Source organism: Ranitomeya imitator, chromosome 5 (assembly GCF_032444005.1).
Source record: "Ranitomeya imitator isolate aRanImi1 chromosome 5, aRanImi1.pri, whole genome shotgun sequence".
NCBI classification, from domain to species: Eukaryota; Metazoa; Chordata; class Amphibia; order Anura; family Dendrobatidae; genus Ranitomeya; species Ranitomeya imitator.
This window is the reverse complement of record NC_091286.1, coordinates 159,660,623-159,681,457: the sequence shown is the minus strand read 5'-3', so window position 1 is coordinate 159,681,457 and position 20,835 is coordinate 159,660,623. Positions and strand designations below refer to the sequence as shown.

The 20,835-nt window shown below is 43.2% G+C and overlaps 1 protein-coding gene across 1 annotated transcript in view; it reads right to left on the bottom strand.

Moving 5' to 3' along the window:
- LOC138681613 (pecanex-like protein 2) overlaps positions 1 to 20,835 on the bottom strand; it is a 1,209,413-nt gene that overhangs the window by 549,732 nt on the left and 638,846 nt on the right. Inside the window, exon 16 of the mRNA XM_069769269.1 lies at positions 6,061 to 6,163. Coding sequence (XP_069625370.1) covers positions 6,061 to 6,163 — 103 coding nt within the window. The remainder of the gene's footprint in view (positions 1 to 6,060; positions 6,164 to 20,835) is intronic.

Here is a 20,835-nt window from a genome sequence, read left to right as displayed (position 1 = left end):
AAAGTCCGTGTTGCCAAGCGAAAAGCCAAAAACATCACTGCTCTGGAGGAGATCTGCATGGAGGAATGGGCCAACATGCCAACAACAGTGTGTGGCAACCTTGTGAAGACTTACAGAAAACGTTTGACCTCTGTCATTGCCAACAAAGGATATATTACAAAGTATTGAGATGAAATTTTGTTTCTGACCAAATACTTATTTTCCACCATAATATGCAAATAAAATGTTAAAAAAACAGACAATGTGATTTTCTGGATTTTTTTTTCTCAGTTTGTCTCCCATAGTTGAGGTCTACTTATGATGTAAATTACAGACGCCTCTCATCTTTTTAAGTGGTGGAACTTGCACTATTGCTGACTGACTAAATACTTTTTTGCCCCACTGTATACATATATATATATATATATATATACATATATATATATATATATATACACATATATAAAATCATTATGTAAAATAAGGGGTAAGTCACTGAGGATCAGTGATTTGTCAGAAGCCATACAGATGAATATGTAAGCAGAACACCACAAAGACCCCTTTCAACAGGCTGCCCGGAAGCGCAAGCATATCCTTAGCAGAAAACAAAGATTAAACAACAATCACAAGATGGATTTCATCAACAAAGTTATCATTTTAATCAGTTTAACAGCGCCAACTTGACACTGTCTGTAGGTTACTCAGCACTATCTGGCTGAAGGATTCTCTTTAATAAGGTAAAAATCAGTCTGCTCCATGGCACATATATAAAATAGAAAAACGTGGTTAGAAACCACGAAACAGCCAGCTCACCAACCAAACCAGCAGGTGCACAGAACTTTGTCTTGATGGGATGAGATATGTGAAACAAAATTAAGACAATGTTCTAGCTCCTTAAGAATTTAAACTTTATTAGTTCTGGTTAAAAAATGTTGATAAAGATCTGGTCTCTGATCGAAACACGTCGCTTTAACCCCTTGGAATCACATTGTACAGGGAGTTTTTTCACAGCTGCAACATTTTTTAACCAGGACTAATAATGTTTACATTTTTAAGGAGCTGAAACATCACCTTATTTTTATTCCATGGCACATATAGCCTTATTATAGATTGAGATCAGGTGTATTTGTAATAATCAAAGCAAATACTATAGGTACTGTATGTCAATAACAAGTCCCCATATGGGTTATACAGTCAGGAAAATCAAGATAATAGATAATGATAACCCACAAAAAAAATCATATCTGTGATGATTAAGGCTGTGTTCACACGTTCCGGTTTTTTCGCGGTTTTTTCCTATAAAAACGCTATAAAACCGCAAAAAAAACGCATACAAGAAGCATCCCATCATTTAGAATGAATTTCGCATGTTTTGTGCACATGATGCGTTTTTTTCCGCATAAAAAACGCATGAGGCACAAAATCCGGACATGCTCATTCTTTTTGCGGTTTTTATGCGGATTTCCCACTACAAAATGCATTGGGAAGCGTCCGGAAAAAACCGCGGAAAAAACGCGTCAAAAACGCGTCAAAAACGCGGCAAAACCGCGGCAAAAAACACATGCGGATTTCTTCCGGATTTCATGCAGAAAATGTCCGGTTTTTCACAGGAATTTTCTGCATGAATTCCTGAACGTGTGCACTTAGCCTAAAGGTACTCATCCACATCCTGTGCTCCAATTCCCATTCCTACTTGTTTCCCCCCTAATGATAGGGGTTCATCAGGGGATCCATATGAGTGGAGGAAGCTTAGTCTCAACATGGCATTATCCCAATGGAAATGATGACATGCTAAGATGGGTCATAACTCTCATGGATGGTGATAGGGAGGCGGTTTTAGCGCCATCGGATTCGGCTGGTCCCTTGCTACCCTTTGAGATGAACCACGGGTTTGCTACCTGGCCCCTACTAGACATTCTACGTATTGCGCCACCCTGGGGTGCTAGGATGGATCGAGACCCTGGAAGGTGTTAGGCCAGTTCCAGAGATCTTGAAATTGTAATCGGTTTGTGACTAGGACACATGATAAGTCCATATTCTCCTGTCCTGCTATATCTACACATGTTTTCAAAAGGATTATAAGCTGCCATTAGATCCCCTCCATCCTTCACAAAGGGTTAGGTGATCCCCAGTCAGGTGCTTTTTTAAAGATAGTGCGGCAATAAAGGAATACTCATTGGCAACCTGTGCAAAAATTTGTTCCAAAACTTCTAAAGTGAATTAAACAAGAACTAGGCTCCAATTTTTTCACTACAGGTATCCATTAAATAGTATACCAGGGCCATTATGGTCATACCTTTACTTTAACCCCTTTTTCCCCAAGGCTGTTTGAACCTTCATGATGAGGCAAAATTTTACAATTCTGAAGAGTGTCACATTATGAGGTAATAACTCTGGAACACTTCAATGGATCTAGCTGATTCGGAGAATTTTTTTTCATAAAATATTGTACTTCATGATAGTGGTAAAATTTATTCGATATGACTTTTGTTCATTTGTAAAAAAAAAACAAAGATGTGGCAAAAATTTGGAAACTTTTGCAATTTTCAAAATTTAGAGTGGGTACGAAAAGTATTTATACCCCTTTAAATTTTTCACTCTTTGTTTCATTGCAGCCATTTGGTAAATTCAAAAAAGTTCATTTTTTCACAGTAAGGTACACTCTGCACTCCATCTTGACTGGAAAAAAAGGGAACTGTTGAAATGTTTCCAAATTTAACAAAAAAGAAAAACTGAAATATTACATAGTTATAAGCATTCAGACCTTTTGCTCAGACACTCATATTTAAGTCACATGCTGTCCATTTACTTGTGATCCTCGTTGAGATGGTTCTACTCTTTCATTGGAGTCCAGCTGTGTTTAATTAAACAGATAGGATATGATTTGGAAAGGCACACACCTGTCTATATAGGACCTCACAGCTCACAGTGCATGTCAGACCAAATGAGAGTCATGAGGTCAAAGGAACTGGCCAAGGACCTCAGAAACAGAATTGTGGCAAGGCACAGATCTGGCCAAGGTTACAAAAATAATTTCTGTAGTACTCAAGGTTCCTAAGGGAACAGTGGCCTCCATAATCCTTAAATTGAAGAAGTTTGGGACCTCCAGAAGTCTTTCTAGACCTGGCTGTCCAGCCAAACTGAGCAATAGTGGGAGAAGAGCCTTGGTGAGAGAGGTAAAGAAAGAACCCCAAGATCACAGTGGCTGAGCTACAGAGATACAGTAGGGAGATGGGAGAGCCTTTATGGCAGAGTGGCTCAATGGAAGCCTTTCCTCAGTGCAAGACATATGAAAGCCCGCATAGAGTTTGCTAAAAAACACATGACGGACTCCCAGACTATGAGAAAATAGATTCCCCGGTTCTGATGAGACGAAGATAGACCTTTTGGTGATAATTGTAAGTGGTATGTGTGGAGAAAACCAGGCACTGCTCAACACCTGCCCAATACAATCCCAACAGTCAAACATGGTGGTGGCAGCATTATGCTAAGCAAGTGTTTTTCAGCTGCAGGGATAGGATGACTGGTTGTCATTGAAGGAAACATGAAATCGGCCAAGAACAGAGATATCCTAGATGAAAACCTCTTCCAGAGTGCTCTGGACCTCAGACATGGCCGAAGGTTCACCTTGTAACAAGACAACAACCCTAAACACACAGCTAAAATAACAAAGGAGTGGATTTAGAACAACTCTGTGAACATTCTTGACTGACCCAGCCAGTGCCCTGACCTAAACCAAATTGAGCATCTCTGGAGAGACCTGGAAATGGCTCTCCACCAATGTTCCCCATCCAACCTGATGGAACTGGAGAGGATATGCAAGGAAGAATGGCAGAGGATCCCCAAATCCAGGTATGAAAAACTTGTTACATCATTCCCAAGAAGAGTCATGGCTGTACTAACTCAAAAGGGTGCTTCTACTCAATACTGAACAAAGGGTTTGAATACTTATGACCATGTGATATCTCAGTTTTTCTTTTTAATAAATTTGCAAAAATTACATTTCTGTTTTTTTTCAGTCAAAATGGGGTGCAGATTGTACATTAATTAAAATAGGACTTGTTTGAATTTACCAAATGGCTGCAATGAAACAAAGAGTGAAAAATTTAAAGGGATATGAATACTTTCTGTACCCACTGTATATGCCCTTAAATTAGAGGACTATGCCAATCAAAATAGTTACCATAATAAATAACATTTTGCACATGTCTACTTAACATCAGCAAAATTTTTGAATAATTTTTTTTGTTAGGAAGTTATAAGTGTTAAAAGTTGACTAGTGATTTTAACATTTATTTAAGAAAATTTACAAAAACGGTCTATATGACAGAAAATACTCAAGAGTGACACCATTCTAAAAACTGCACCCCTCACAGTGCTGAAAACCACTTTGGAGACGTTTATTAACCCTTCATGTGCTTCACAGGCATTTGAGAATGTGGAAAGAAAAAATGAACATCTAACTAACAAAAATTTTTACTTTAGACCCATAGTTTTTTTTATTTTTACAAGGGTAACAGGAAAAAATGGACTGTAAAATTTACTGTGCAATTTCTCATGCGCAAGTCTATACCCCATATGTGGAGGAAAACCATTGTTTGGGTAAATGGCAGGGCTGGGATAGGAAGGAGCGCAATTTGACTTTTTGAATGCAAAATTTGCTGAAATAATTGCGGACGCCATGTCGAATTTGGAGAGCCCCTGATATTCCTAGAGCCGGGGTTACACTTGCGATTGCGATGAAAGAAACTCTCGTTTTCTTGGAAACGGAGTGTGTGGCTGCATGTATTTCTATGCGGCTAAATGCTCCGTTCCGGAGAGCCAGCGGCAGTGCCGGGTATTGATGCGAGAGACTCGTGTGAGTTTCTTGCATTGCACTCGCAAGTATGACCCTGGCCTAAACAGTGGAAATCCACAAGTGACACCATTTTGGAAACCAGACCTCTTAAGAAACTTACATAGATGTGTGGTGAGCACTTTGAACCCACAGATGCTTTTCAGAAGTTTATAACATCGAGCGGTGAAAATAAAATTAAAAAAAAAAATCAAATTTTTCCCACAAAACTGTTTTGTAGCCCCAAATTTTCATAAGGGTAAAAGAAGAAGTTGCACCATACAATTTATTGTGCAATTTCTCCTGAGTACGCCGATACCCAATATGTAGAGGAAAACAACTGTTTGGGCACCCGCCAGGGCTTGGAAGGGAAGGAGCACCATTTGACTTTTTAAATGCAAAATTTGCTGGAATAATTAGCGGACGCTATGTCGCATTTGCAGAGCCCCTGATGTGCCTAAACAGTGGAAACCGCCACAAGTGAACCCAGTACGTCTAAAGTCGGTAAGTACAATCCGACCATGACGTAACTGAGCACGTCCAAGGTTGGCAACGGGTTAAGGCTATGTTCACACATGGCTTTTTTGCTGCGTTTTATTTCTGCAGAAAAACATTATCTCTTGGCAAGAGAAGCAGGTTTTGCTTGGTTTTCTTGCATTTTTTGCTGCATTTTTGTGTGTTTTTTGCTGTTTTTGTCATGCTACATTTGTCTCTTGTGCATGCTGATAAAGTTTAGTGACAAAAAAAATAAGGTTTGGGCACAAAAAATGCAGCAAAACTTGAATCATGTGCTTTTTCTGCGTTTTTCACCACCAATACTTTCAATTGATAAAAAAAAACACTTTAAAAACGCTGAAAGAAGTGACATACTCTAGTCTGCAAAAAACATGCAAAGCACAAAATACTGAGGACAAAACAAACAAGCTATGTGCATGAGATTTCTGAAATCTCATAGACTTTGAAGGTACTGTAAACTGCAGCTGAAAACTTGCATTAAAAAATGCAGCAAGACACCACGTGTTTCAATAGTAATTGTGCCAAGTATTATAAAACCCACATAAAACTGCTAAATAGCAGAAAGCTAGCAACATGCTATTCTCAGCAAAATGGAGCAATGCCCTAGTATCTAAATGGGCCCCTTAACCTTAGTGCCCCATAACAGCTGCTATGGGTGCTGCAATGATTATAGATATTAAAAAACTCATATTATCTAATAAACACAAACATTTAGCATAAATAATATTTACCAAAGAGCTTTTCATCTTTCCCGGTAAAGGATCTTCACAATTTGTAGAACTTATCAAGCTTTCATGAATCCACTTGGGAAAACATTTGTAGCTAATAAACAACCTAAAATACAAGAACATCTTTTATTAAAAAGAAAAAAAAAAAAAAGAATGTTCACCATCTATAATTGTTTTTAGATTTAAAATACTGTGCACTAATTAATCACATAATATATGTCTGTAGAGAATCAATATATTGAAAACATAACCGGTTTTCTGCCCGCAGTTGTTTCTAAAGAGAGCATGGATTCGCCAGCAGGGGTGGGCAATTCATTTTCCCAAGGGGCCACATGAGAGACCGTGACTGTTGTGGAGGGTTGAACCAATAGGCTGAATTTAATTCTACTCAATAATAACATATTAATTTAAATTATTTTATATTAACCTTGTGTTCCCACAAGCAGCAATATACTGTATGCACGGCGCCGTGATCGCGTGGCCTCACGCTGAGCGCCACAGCGATCAGATGAGGGTGTCAGCTCTGTGTGAGAGTTGACATCCTGAAGCAACGCCCATGATCAATGCTAGCACCGATCATGGGCATTTAACCCCTCTGTAGCTGTTGTCTTGATGGTCTCCATGGAGACCCCCAGCTGCAAGATGGCCGTGGGGTACTTTAGGGAAGGTGGCTATGCAGTGCCTGCAGAGAGCAGGACCTGAGACGCCTCCCTTTCTCGTCTGTCAAATGCTGCTCCGATGTTTTACAGTGCAGAAGCATTGCAGAGTATCAATGGGACAATGTAAAAAAAAGTTTAAAAAAAATTATAAAAGTGTAAAAATATATTTTTTAAAATTCCTAAATAAAGAACAAAAAAAGAAACAAATATTTTTCCAATAAATACATTTATTTATGTAAATAAAAAATAAACAATAAGAGGACACATATTTGGTATCGCCCACTCTATAAAACTGTTCCACTGTGCCATCCAGTGCACATCTTGCCACATGTATGCAGTCCTTGAGCAGCCGATCGAGGGTGCATACTGCTGTGCGAGATGTGAGCACGTTGTGCATTTGGAAAACCAGATTCTGGATCTAAATGTGCAGCTGGCAACACTGAGATCCATAGACAATATGGAGAGGAGTCTTCTGCTCACGGAGCAGACGCTCAATGGGATAGATGAGGGGGGGGATGGTGGGATGGAGCTGCAGGACGATGAAGTAGGAAGCTGGGTGACAGTTAGGAAGCGGGGTAGAGGGAAGAGTGCCAGGGAGGCTAGTCCTGATCTGGAACACCCAAATAAGTTTGCTAAGTTGGCAGATGTGGGGGGTGCCAGTACAGGGGTAGCACTGCTGCAGCAAGGCATGTCCTCTGAAAGCCGGAGGAGTGACTGCTCCAGTAAGGAGGGAAATAGGAGAGGAGAGCAGGGCAGGCCAGACAGGTGCTGGTAGTGGGCGACTCAATTATTAGGGGAACAGATAGGGCAATCTGTCACAAAGACAGGGATCGTCGAACGGTGTGCTGCCTACCTGGCGCTGATCGCTGATCGGGTAGACAGATTACTGGGAGGGGCTGGTGACGACCCAGTGGTCATGGTGCACATTGGCACTAATGACAAAGTTAGAGGTAGGTGGGAGGTCCTTAAAGATGATTTCAGGGAATTAGGCTGCAAGCTGAAAGCAAGGACCTCCAACGTGGTATATTCCGAAATACTGCCTGTACCACGTGCCACGCCAGAGAGGCAACGGGAGATTAGGGAGGTAAATAAGTGGCTCAAGAATTGGTGTAGGAAGGAGGGGTTTGGGTTCCTGCAGAACTGGGCCGACTTCTCAGTTGGCTACAGGCTCTATGCTAGGGACGGGCTGCACCTCAATAGCTGTGTTGGGGGAGAAAATGGCTAGAAGGTTGGAGGAGTGTTTAAACTAGGAATTGGGGGGGAGGGTATTCAATTTATAGGAGGGGAAGATAGTGCAGATAGAGACCTGGGCACAAATAAGGAAGTTGGGGGTGGCGGTGGCATGGGGGGTGGGGTTAGAACAGTTAACAATTTAAGAAAGAATAGAGGTGCAGAGAGATACATAAAATGTATGTATACTAATGCCAGAAGCCTCGCCAACAAAATGGACGAATTAGAACTAATGTTGTTGGAGCATAATTATGACATGGTGGGGATATCTGAGACATGGCTGGATGAGAGCCATGACTGGAATGTTAACTTGCAGGGCTATAGCCTGTTCAGAAATGACCGTACAGATAAGCGAGGGGGTGGGGTGTGTCTATATGTAAAATCGTCCTTAAAACCCATCCTGCGTGATAATATAGGTGAATTTAATGAAAATGTAGAATCCCTGTGGGTGGAGATAAGGGGAGGGGGAAAAATAATAATTTACTGATAGGGGTTTGTTATAAATCTCCAAAAATAATGGAAGCAATGGAGAATATCCTCGTAAAGCAAATAGATGAAGCTGCGACTCAAGGAGAAGTCATTATTATGGGGGACTTCAACTACCCTGAAATAAATTGGGGAACAGAAACCTGCAGTTCCAGCAAAGGTAATCGGTTTTTGACAACTATGAGAGACAATTACCTTTCACAACTGGTTCAGGACCCAACAAGAAGGGGGGCACTGCTAGACCTAATATTAACCAACAGGCCAGACCGCATATCAAATATAAGGGTTGGGGGTCACTTGGGAAATAGCGATCACAAAATAATAAGTTTTCATGTATCCTTTAAAAAGATGTGTAATAGAGGGATTACAAGGACACTAAACTTCAGGAGGGCAAATTTCCAACAGATGAGAGAGGATCTTGGTGCAATTAACTGGGACGATATCCTGAGACACAAAAATACACAAAGAAAATGGGAGACATTTATTAGCACCCTGGATAGGACCTGTGCACAGTATATACCGTATGGGAATAAACATACTAGAAATAGGAGGAAACCAATATGGCTAAATAGAGCTGTAAGGGGCGCAATAAGTGACAAAAAGAAAGCATTTAGAGAATTAAAGGAAGTAGGTAGTGATGATGCATTAAATAAATACAGAAAATTAAATAAATTCTGTAAAAAGCAAATCAAGGCAGCAAAGATTGAGACAGAGAGACTCATTGCCAGAGAGAGTAAAAATAATCCTAAAATATTCTTTAACTACATAAATAGTAAGAAACTAAAAAATGATAGTGTTGGCCCCCTTAAAAATAGTCTGGGTGAAATGGTGGATGAGGATGAGGAAAAAGCCAATATGCTAAATGACTTTTTTTCATCAGTATTTACACAAGAAAATCCCATGGCAGACAAAATGACTAGTGATAAAAATTCCCAATTAAATGTCACCTGCTTAACCCAGCAGGAAGTGCGGCGGCGTCTAAAAATCACTAAAATTGACAAATCTCCGGGCCCGGATGAGATACACCCTCGAGTACTGCAGGAATTAAGTACAGTCCTTGATAGACCATTATTTTTAATCTTTAAAGACTCCATAATAACAGGGTCTGTACCACAGGACTGGCGTATAGCAAATGTGGTGCCAATATTCAAAAAGGGGACAAAAACTGAACTCGGAAATTATAGGCCAGTAAGCTTAACCTCTACTGTGGGTAAAATCCTGGAGGGCATTCTAAGGGATGCTATACTGGAGTATCTGAAGAGGAATAACCTCATGACCCAGTATCAGCACGGGTTTACTAGGGACCGTTCATGTCAGACTAATTTGATCAGTTTCTAAGTTCCGAATTGGACCAAGGGAACCCAGTGGATGTAGTGTATATGAACTTTTCAAAAGCTTTTGATACGGTGCCACACAAAAGGTTGATACATAAAATGATAATAATGGAGATAGGGGAAAATATGTGCAAGTGGGTTGAGAGCTGGCTCAGGGATAGGAAACAAAGGGTGGTTATTAATGGAGCACACTCGGACTGGGTAGCGGTTAGCAGTGGGGTACCACAGGGGTCAGTATTGGGCCCTCTTCTTTTTAACATATTTATTAATGACCTTGTAGGGGGCATTCAGAGTAGAATTTCAATATTTGCAGATGACACGAAACTCTGCAGGGTAATCAATACAGAGGAGGACAATTTTATATTACAGGATGATTTATGTAAACTAGAAGCTTGGGCTGATAAATGGCAAATGAGCTTTAATGGGGATAAATGTAAGGTCATGCACTTGGGTAGAAGTAATCAATATATATAATTGTCTAAGGGTTTTCCGTCTGTCTGTCTTTCTGTCTGTCTGTCTGTCTGTCCTGGAAATCCCGGCTCTCTGATTGGTCGAGGCCTGGCGGCCTCGACCAATCAGCGACGAGCACAGCGACGATTATGTCATAAAGGACGTAGATATCCCGCGTCTCTGATTGGTCGAGGCCAGGATTGGCCTCGACCAATCAGCAACGGGCACAGCGGCGATGATGTCATAAAGGACGTAGAAATCCCACATTTCTGATTCAGTGACGGGCACAGTCTGCTGTGAATTCTGGAATCATCATTGTCCTCCACTGCTGTCAAGTGCCGCCATTGTGTAGGGTGCGTGCCTGCGTCTCCCTGTATGTAGAATGGGTCGTAAACGAAAATACGCCAATGAGGATGACAGAAAAGCAGCAGCAGCAGCAAGAAAATGACAACATCGGGAACAGGAGACATCACAACAAACTGACGCCAGACAAGCCCAGGATGTGGAATCTCACAGACAACGTCGCCAACAGGAGACACCACAAGAAACTGACGCCAGACAAGCCCAGGATGTGGAATCTCACAGAAAACATCGCCAACAGGAGACACCACAAGAAACTGACGCCAGACAAGCCCAGGATGTGGAATCTCACAGACAACGTCGCCAATAGGAGACACCACAAGAAACTGACGCTAGACAAGCCCAGGATGTGGAATCTCACAGACAACGTCGCCAACAGGAGACACCACAAGAAACTGACGCCAGACAAGCCCAGGATGTGGAATCTCACAGACAACGTCGCCAACAGGAGACACCACAAGAAACTGACGCCAGACAAGCCCAGGATGTGGAATCTCACAGACAACGTTGCCAACAGGAGACACCACAAGAAACTGACGCCAGACAAACCCAGGATGTGGAATCTCACAGACAACGTTGCCAACAGGAGACACCACAAGAAACTGACGCCAAACAAGCCCAGGATGCGGAATCTCACAGACAACGTCGCCAACAGGAGACACCACAAGAAACTGATGCCAGACAAGCCCAGGATGTGGAATCTCACAGACAACGTCGCCAACAGGAGACACCACAAGAAACTGATGCCAGACAAGCCCAGGATGCGGAATCTCACAGACAACGTTGCCAACAGGAGACACCACAAGAAACTGACGCCAGACAAGCCCAGGATGTGGAATCTCACAGACAACGTCACCAACAGGAGACACCACAAGAAACTGACGCCAGACAAGCCCAGGATGTGGAATCTCACAGACAACATCGCCAACAGGAGACACCACAAGAAACTGACGCCAGACAAGCCCAGGATGTGGAATCTCACAGACAACTTTGCCAACAGGAGACACCACAAGAAACTGACGCCAGACAAGCCCAGGATGTGGAATCTCACAGACAACGTCGCCAACAGGAGACACCACAAGAAACTGACGCCAGACAAGCCCAGGATGTGGAATCTCACAGACAACGTCGCCAACAGGAGACACCACAAGAAACTGACGCCAGAAAAGCCCAGGATGCGGAATCTCACAGACAACGTTGCCAACAGGAGACACCACAAGAAACTAACGCCAGACAAACCCAGGATGTGGAATCTCACAGACAACTTCGCCAACAGGAGACACCATAAGAAACTGATGCCAGACAAGCCCAGGATGCGGAATTTCACAGACAACGTCGCCAACAGGAGACACCACAAGAAACTGATGCCAGACAAGCCCAGGATGTGGAATCTCACAGACAACGTCGCCAACAGGAGACACCACAAGAAACTGATGCCAGACAAGCCCAGGATGCGGAATTTCACAGACAACGTCGCCAACAGGAGACACCACAAGAAACTGACGCCAGACAAGCCCAGGATGTGGAATCTCACAGACAACTGTTGTGAATTCTGTGGCAGAGCTCCCTCCTGTGGTCACAAGTGGTACTTCGGCTGATTCTCTCTGTGAGCTTCTGTTGGTGGAGGGAAGTGGTACTGCGGCTTCTGAGTTTCCTCCCTCAGGTGATCTGGTGAGGTCGTTAGGTGCTTCTCTACTTAACTCCACCTAATGCTTTGATCCTGGCTTCCTGTCAATGTTCCAGTGTTGGACTTGCTTTTCCCTGGATCATTCCTGTGGCCTGCTGCTCTGCATAGCTAAGTTCTTCTTTGCTATTTGTTTGCTATTTTTTCTGTCCAGCTTGTCTAATTTGTTGCTGGAAGCTCTGGGACGCAAAGGGTGTACCTCCGTGCCGTTAGTTCGGTACGGAGGGTCTTTTTGCCCCCTTTGCGTGGTTTCCTTTAGGGTTTTGTGTAGACCGCAAAGTTATCTTTTCTATCCTCGCTCTGTTAAGAAAGTCGGGCCTCACTTTGCTGAATCTATTTCATCTCTACGTTTGTCTTTTCATCTTAACTCACAGTCATTATATGTGGGGGGCTGCCTTTTCCTTTGGGGTATTTCTCTGAGGCAAGGTAGGCTTATTTTCTATCTTCAGGCTAGTTAGTTTCTCAGGCTGTGCCGAGTTGCATAGGCAGAGTTAGGCGCAATCCACGGCTGCCTCTAGTGTTGTTTGGAGAGGATTAGGGATTGCAGTCTGCAGAGTTCCCACGTCTCAGAGCTCGTTCTATGATTTTGGGTTATTGTCAGATCACTGTATGTGCTCTGACCGCTATGTCCATTGTGGTACTGAATTGCCTCCCATAACAGTACAGGAAGCCAAAAGTACTAATGATTCTCAATAGAGGGAAAAAAGAAGTTCTGAGACCATTTTTTTTTCTTTGCACTGTGTTTTGCCTTTTTTTTTCCCTAGACATTTGGGTGGTTCAGTACACAGGTGTAGCGATGGACATTAGAAGTCTGTCTTCATTTCTGGATCAGCTCTCGGCAAGAGTACAAAAGATTCAAGACACTATTGATCAGAAAGCTATGTTGGAACCAAGAATTCCTATTCCTGATTTGTTTTTTGGAGATAGAACTAAGTTTCTGAGTTTCAAAAATAATTGTAAATTATTTCTGGCCTTGAAACCTCGCTCCTCTGGTGATCCAGTTCAACAGGTTTTGATTGTTATTTCTTTTTTGCGCAGCGACCCCCAGGACTGGGCATTTTCTCTTGCGCCAGGAGATCCTGCATTGAGTAATATCGATGCGTTTTTCCTGGCGCTCGGATTGCTGTACGATGAACCTAATTCAGTGGATCAGGCAGAGAAAAATTTGCTGGCTCTTTGTCAGGGTCAGGATGAGATAGAGGTATATTGTCAGAAATTTAGAAAGTGGTCCGTGCTCACTCAATGGAATGAATCTGCGCTGGCAGCTATGTTCAGAAAGGGTCTCTCTGAAGCCCTTAAGGATGTCATGGTGGGATTTCCTATGCCTGCTGGTTTGAATGAGTCTATGTCTTTGGCCATTCAGATCGGTCGACGCTTGTGTGAGCGTAAATCTGTGCACCATTTGGCGGTATTACCTGAGCTTAAACCTGAGCCTATGCAGTGCGATAGGACGTTGACCAGAGTTAAACGGCAAGAACACAGACGTCTGAATGGGCTGTGTTTCTACTGTGGTGATTCCACTCATGCTATCTCTGATTGTCCTAAGCGCACTAAGCGGTTCGCTAGGTCTGCTACTAGGGTTGAGCGAAACGGGTCGTTCATTTTCAAAAGTCGCCGACTTTTGGCAAAGTCGGGTTTCATGAAACCCGATCCGACCCCTGTGCGGGGTCGGCCATGCGGTACGCGACTTTCGCGCCAAAGTCGCGTTTCAATGACGCGAAAAGCGCCATTTCTCAGCCAATGAAGGTAAACGCAGAGTGTGGGCAGCGTGATGACATAGGTCCTGGTCCCCACCATCTTAGAGAAGGGCATTGCAGTGATTGGCTTGCTGTCTGCGGCGTCACAGGGGCTATAAAGGGGAGTTCCCGCCGACCGCCATGTTACTGCTGCTGATCTGAGCTTAGGGAGAGGTTGCTGCCGCTTCGTCAGAAGCAGGGATAGCGTTAGGCAGGGTCCATTAACCACCAAACCGCTTGTGCTGTAGCGATTTCCACTGCCCAACACCACCTTCGGTGTGCAGGGACAGTGGAGGCTACATTTTTTTTTTTCCCCCTCAGCGCTGTAGCTCATTGGGCTGCCCTAGAAGGCTCCCTGATAGCTGCATTGCTGTGTGTACGCCGCTGTGCAAACCAACTGCTTTTTTCAAAGCACAAATCCTCTTGTTCCTTCCTTTCTGCACAGCTATCTTTTTGGTTTGTACACACTTTTTATTTAATTTGTGCATCAGTCCACTCCTTATTGCTGCCTGCCATACCTGGCTGAGATTACTGCAGGGAGATAGTAATTGAAGGACACTCCCTGTTTTTTTTTTTTTTTTTTGTGGGAGATTAAGATTGACATTTCTGCTAGAGTGCCATCCCTGTCTGTGTCATCTCTCACTCAGTGGGCCATAGAAAGCCTATTTATTTTTTTGCTTGATTTGGGTTATAAAATCTACCTGAAAAAATCACTACATCAATCAGTGGGAGAAAAATATTGGCCTCAGGGCTTGTGTGCCACTCTTGACTCCTGTGTGCATCATCACTCACTCAGTGGGCCATAGAAAGCCTATTTATTTTTTTGCTTGATTTTGGTTCTAAAATCTACCTGAAAAAATCACTACATCAATCAGTGGGAGATTAATATTGGCCTCAGGGCTTGTGTGCCACTCCTGACTCCTGTGTGCATCATCACTCACTCAGTGGGCCATAGAAAGCCCATTTTTTTTTTTTTTTTTGCTTTATTTGGGTTCTAAATTCTACCTGAAAAAATCAATAAATCAATCAGTGGGAGATTAATATTGGCCTTTGGGCTTGTGTGCCAGTCCTAAGCGTGCCATCTCTCTCTCTCTCTCAGATAGTGGGCCATAGAAAGCCTATTTATTTATTTATTTTTTTTTATTGGGTTTATAAATTTTTCCTGGAAAAAAAAAAAAAAAGTGGGAGATTAATATTGGCCTCTGGGCTTGTGTGCCAGTCCTGAGCGTGCCATCTCTCTCACAAATAGTGGGCCATAGAAAGCCTATTTATTTTTTTTTTTTTGGTTTTATAAATTCTCCCTTAAAAAAAAAAGGGAGATTAATATTGGCCTTTGGGCTTGTGTGCCAGTCCTAAGCGTGCCATCTCTCTCTGTCTCTCAGATAGTGGGCCATAGAAAGCCTATTTATTATTTTTTTTATTGGGTTTATAAATTTTCCCTGGAACAAAAAAAAAAAAGTGGGAGATAAATATTGGCCTCTGGGCTTGTGTGCCACTCCTGACTCCTGTGTGCGTCATCTCTCACTCAGTGGGCCATAGAAAGCCTTTTTTTGTTTTATTTGTTTTCTAAATTCTCCCTGAAAAAATCATTTTATTCTATTTTTTTTTTTCCTAAAGTCTCCCTGAAAAAAAAAACAAAACAAAAACAAATCAGTGGGAGATTAATATTGCCCTTTCTGCTTGTGTGCCAGTCTTGACTCCTGGGTGTGCCATCTCTCTCTCTCTCTCCAATTGTGGGCCATAGAAAGCCTATTATTTTTTTAGCTTGATTTGGGTTCCAAAATCTACCTGAAAAAATCACTACATCAATCAGTGGGAGATAAATATTGGCCTCTGGGCTTGTGTGCCACTCCTGACTCCTGTGTGCGTCATCTCTCACTCAGTGGGCCATAGAAAGCCTTTTTTTGTTTTATTTGTTTTCTAAATTCTACCTGAAAAAATCATTTTATTTTATTTGGTTTCTAAATTCTTCCTGAAAAAATCATTTTATTCTATTATTTTTCTTCCTAAAGTCTCCCTGAAAAAAAAGAAAAAAAAAACAAATCAGTGGGAGATTAATATTGCCCTTTCTGCTTGTGTGCCAGTCTTGACTCCTGGGTGTGCCATCTCTCTCTCTCTCTCCAATTGTGGGCCATAGAAAGCCTATTATTTTTTTTAGCTTGATTTGGGTTCCAAAATCTACCTGAAAAAATCACTACATCAATCAGTGGGAGATAAATATTGGCCTCTGGGCTTGTGTGCCACTCCTGACTCCTGTGTGCGTCATCTCTCACTCAGTGGGCCATAGAAAGCCTTTTTTTGTTTTATTTGTTTTCTAAATTCTCCCTGAAAAAATCATTTTATTTTCTTTGGTTTCTAAATTCTTCCTGAAAAAATCATTTTATTCTATTTTTTTTTTCCTAAAGTCTCCCTGAAAAAAAAAACAAAAAAAAACAAATCAGTGGGAGATTAATATTGCCCTTTCTGCTTGTGTGCGAGTCTTGACTCCTGGGTGTGCCATCTCTCTCTCTCTCTCTCCAATTGTGGGCCATAGAAAGCCTATTATTTTTTTAGCTTGATTTGGGTTCCAAAATCTACCTGAAAAAATCACTACATCAATCAGTGGGAGATAAATATTGGCCTCTGGACTTGTGTGCCACTCCTGACTCCTGTGTGCGTCATCTCTCACTCAGTGGGCCATAGAAAGCCTTTTTTTGTTTTATTTGTTTTCTAAATTCTCCCTGAAAAAATCATTTTATTTTATTTGGTTTCTAAATTCTTCCTGAAAAAATCATTTTATTCTATTTTTTTTTTCCTAAAGTCTCCCTGAAAAAAAAAAAAAAAAAAACAAATCAGTGGGAGATTAATATTGCCCTTTCTGCTTGTGTGCCAGTCTTGACTCCTGGGTGTGCCATCTCTCTCTCTCTCCAATTGTGGGCCACAGAAAGCCTATTATTTTTTTTAGCTTGATTTGGGTTCCAAAATCTACCTGAAAAAATCACTACATCAATCAGTGGGAGATAAATATTGGCCTCTGGGCTTGTGTGCCACTCCTGACTCCTGTGTGCGTCATCTCTCACTCAGTGGGCCATAGAAAGCCTTTTTTGTTTTATTTGTTTTCTAAATTCTCCCTGAAAAAATCATTTTATTTTATTTGGTTTCTAAATTCTTCCTGAAAAAATCATTTCATTCTATTTTTTTTTTCCTAAAGTCTCCCTGAAAAAAAAACAAAAAAAAACAAATCAGTGGGAGATTAATATTGCCCTTTCTGCTTGTGTGCCAGTCTTGACTCCTGGGTGTGCCATCTCTCTCTCTCTCTCCAATTGTGGGCCATAGAAAGCCTATTATTTTTTTTAGCTTGATTTGGGTTCCAAAATCTACCTGAAAAAATCACTACATCAATCAGTGGGAGATAAATATTGGCCTCTGGGCTTGTGTGCCACTCCTGACTCCTGTGTGCGTCATCTCTCACTCAGTGGGCCATAGAAAGCCTTTTTTTGTTTTATTTGTTTTCTAAATTCTTCCTGAAAAAATCATTTTATTCTATTATTTTTTTTTCCTAAAGTCTCCCTTAAAAAAAAAAAAAATCAAATCAGTGGGAGATTAATATTTACATTTGTGCTTCAGTGACAGTCCTGCGTGTGTGGCATCTCTCTCATTTGTTGCCACCAACAACAGAGTGTGTAACATTGTGCCTGATTTTCGTTGTGGTCTCACTCACCTGTAAAGGGGTAGCTAAATCATACTGAAGTTATAGCTCACCGTGTAATTTGTGTGACAGCAACAAATACCGTTAGTTTGTTTACGTTTTTAAAACAATGAGGAAGTATGGTGGAAGAGGTCGTGGCCGGGGGCGTTCATTGTCAGCTGGTAATGAGGGTAGTGGTAGTGGTGGCGCATCAGCTGGTCGTGGGAAAAAAAATATTGCACCTAAGTCTGGAGCTGTGGAGCCAGGTTCGTCGTCTGGCTACACAAGGCCTCGAACGCTCCCTTTTCTGGGAGTAGGAAAACCGCTTTTAAAGCCGGAGCAGCAAGAGCAAGTTTTGGCTTATCTTGCTGACTCAGCCTCTAGCTCTTTTGCCTCCTCTCGTGAAACTGGTAAATGTCAAAGCAGCGCGTCGTTAGTGGATGTTCACGGTCAGGGACAAGTCGCTTCCTTGTCCTCTTCAGCAAAAACAACAACAGAGAAGAATGCAGCAGGCGACACAACGGGTTACTCCATGGAGCTCTTTACACATACCGTCCCTGGCTTAGAAAGTGAAGCAGTTAACAGTCCATGCCCATTACAAGTTGAATCTGACATGGAGTGCACTGATGCACAGCCACAGCCAGACTACTATGCTGGTCCTTTGACTCAGACCACAACATTGCCCTCGCAGGGTGCTGATCAAGAATCAGACCCTGATGAGACTATGTTGCCCCATCACGAACGCTATACCACCGACCGACACGGTGACACAGACGAAGTTGCACACGAGCTACAAGAAGAGGTAATAGATGACCCAGTTCTTGACCCCGATTGGCAGCCATTGGGGGAACAGGGTGCAGGCGGCAGCAGTTCTGAAGCGGAGGAGGAGGGGCCGCAGCAGGCATCAACATCGCAACAGGTTCCATCTGCCGGGCCCGTATCTTGCCCAAAACGCGTGGCAAAGCCAAAACCTGTTGGAGGACAGCGTGGCCATCCGGTTAAAGCTCAGTCTGCAATGCCTGAAAAGGTATCCGATGCTAGAAAGAGTGCAGTCTGGCATTTTTTTAAACAACATCCAATTGATCAGCGCAAAGTCATCTGTCAAAAATGTTCAACTACCTTAAGCAGAGGACAGAATCTGAAAAGTCTCAATACAAGTTGCATGCATAGACATTTAACCACCATGCATTTGCAAGCCTGGACTAACTACCAAACGTCCCTTAAGGTTGTAGCACCCTCGGCCAATGAAGCTAGTCAGCAACGCAACATCCCTTCTGGCAGTGTAGGGCCACCATTTTCCGCACCACCTGCAGTATCTGTGCAGGTTTCTTTGCCAGGCCAAAGCAGTCAGGGTCAGGGAATCACCAGTTTCGTAGTAGGAAACACTGCATCTAGGGCACCGGTGGCAACAATACCATCTCCCACCGTCTCTCAGTCTGCCATGTCCACCGGCACCCCCGCTAGTTCCACGATCTCCAGCTCTCCAGTCCAGCTCACCCTACATGAGACTATGGTTAGAAAAAGGAAGTACTTAGCCTCACATCCGCGTACACAGGGTTTGAACGCACACATAGCTAGACTAATCTCGTTAGAGATGATGCCCTACCGGTTAGTTGAAAGCGAAGCTTTCAAAGCCCTGATGGACTACGCTGTACCACGCTACGAGCTACCCAGTCGACACTTTTTTTCCAGAAAAGCCATCCCAGCCCTCCACCAGCATGTTAAAGAGCGCATCGTCCATGCACTCAGGCAATCTGTGAGCACAAAGGTGCACCTGACAACAGATGCATGGACCAGTAGGCATGGCCAGGGACGTTACGTGTCCATCACGGCACACTGGGTAAATGTGGTGGATGCAGGGTCCACAGGGGACAGCAAGTTTGGGACAGTTCTGCCTAGCCCACGGTCTAGGAAACAATTGGCTGTAGCCGTTCGCACCCCCTCCTCCTCCTCTTCGTCCTCCTGCAGAAGCGAGAGCTCGTCCACAGACCGCAGTCGCACAACCACTCCATCCGCAGCTGCCACTGTTGCACACCAGGTCTCCCATTATGGGGCAGCTACTGGCAAACGTCAGCAGGCTGTATTGGCTATGAAGTGTTTGGGCGACAACAGACACACCGCGGAAGTTCTGTCCGAGTTCTTGCAGAAAGAAACGCAGTCGTGGCTGGGCACTGTAGATCTTGAGGCAGGCAAGGTAGTGAGTGATAACGGAAGGAATTTCATGGCTGCCATCTCCCTTTCCCAACTGAAACACATTCCTTGCCTGGCTCACACCTTAAACCTGGTGGTGCAGTGCTTCCTGAAAAGTTATCCGGGGTTATCCGACCTGCTCCTCAAAGTGCGTGGACTTTGCTCACATATCCGCCGTTCGCCCGTACACTCCAGCCGTATGCAGACCTATCAGCATTCTTTGAACCTTCCCCAGCATCGCCTAATCATAGACGTTGCAACAAGGTGGAACTCAACACTGCACATGCTTCAGAGACTGTGTGAACAGAGGCGGGCTGTTATGTTTTTGTGGGAGGATACACATACACGGGCAGGCAGTAGGATGGCAGACATGGAGTTGTCAGGTGTGCAGTGGTCGAAGATTCAAGACATGTGTCAAGTCCTTCAGTGTTTTGAGGAATGCACACGGCTGGTTAGTGCAGACAACGCCATAATAAGCATGAGCATCCCCCTAATGCGTCTGCTGATGCAAAGTTTGACGCACATAAAGGATCAGGCGTCTGCAGCTGAGGAAGAGGAAAGCCTTGATGACAGTCAGCCATTGTCTGGCCAGGGCAGTGTACAGGACGAGGTAGCGGGCGAAGAGGAGGAGGAGGACGAGGAGGATGATGGGGATGATTATATTTTTAATGAGGAAGCTTTTCCGGGGCCACTGGAAATTGGTGGCGCGGCAAGGCCGGGTTCTGGTTTTTTGAGGGACACAAGTGACGTGGATTTGCCTGAAACTGCCCCTCAACCAAGCACAACCGCAGATTTGAGAACTGGAACTTTGGCCCACATGGCGGATTATGCCTTACGTATCCTCAAAAGGGACACACGCATAACTAAAATGATGAATGATGACAATTACTGGTTGGCCTGCCTCCTTGATCCTCGCTATAAAGGCAAATTGCAAAATATAATGCCACATGAGAACTTGGAACTAATATTAGCAACCAAACAA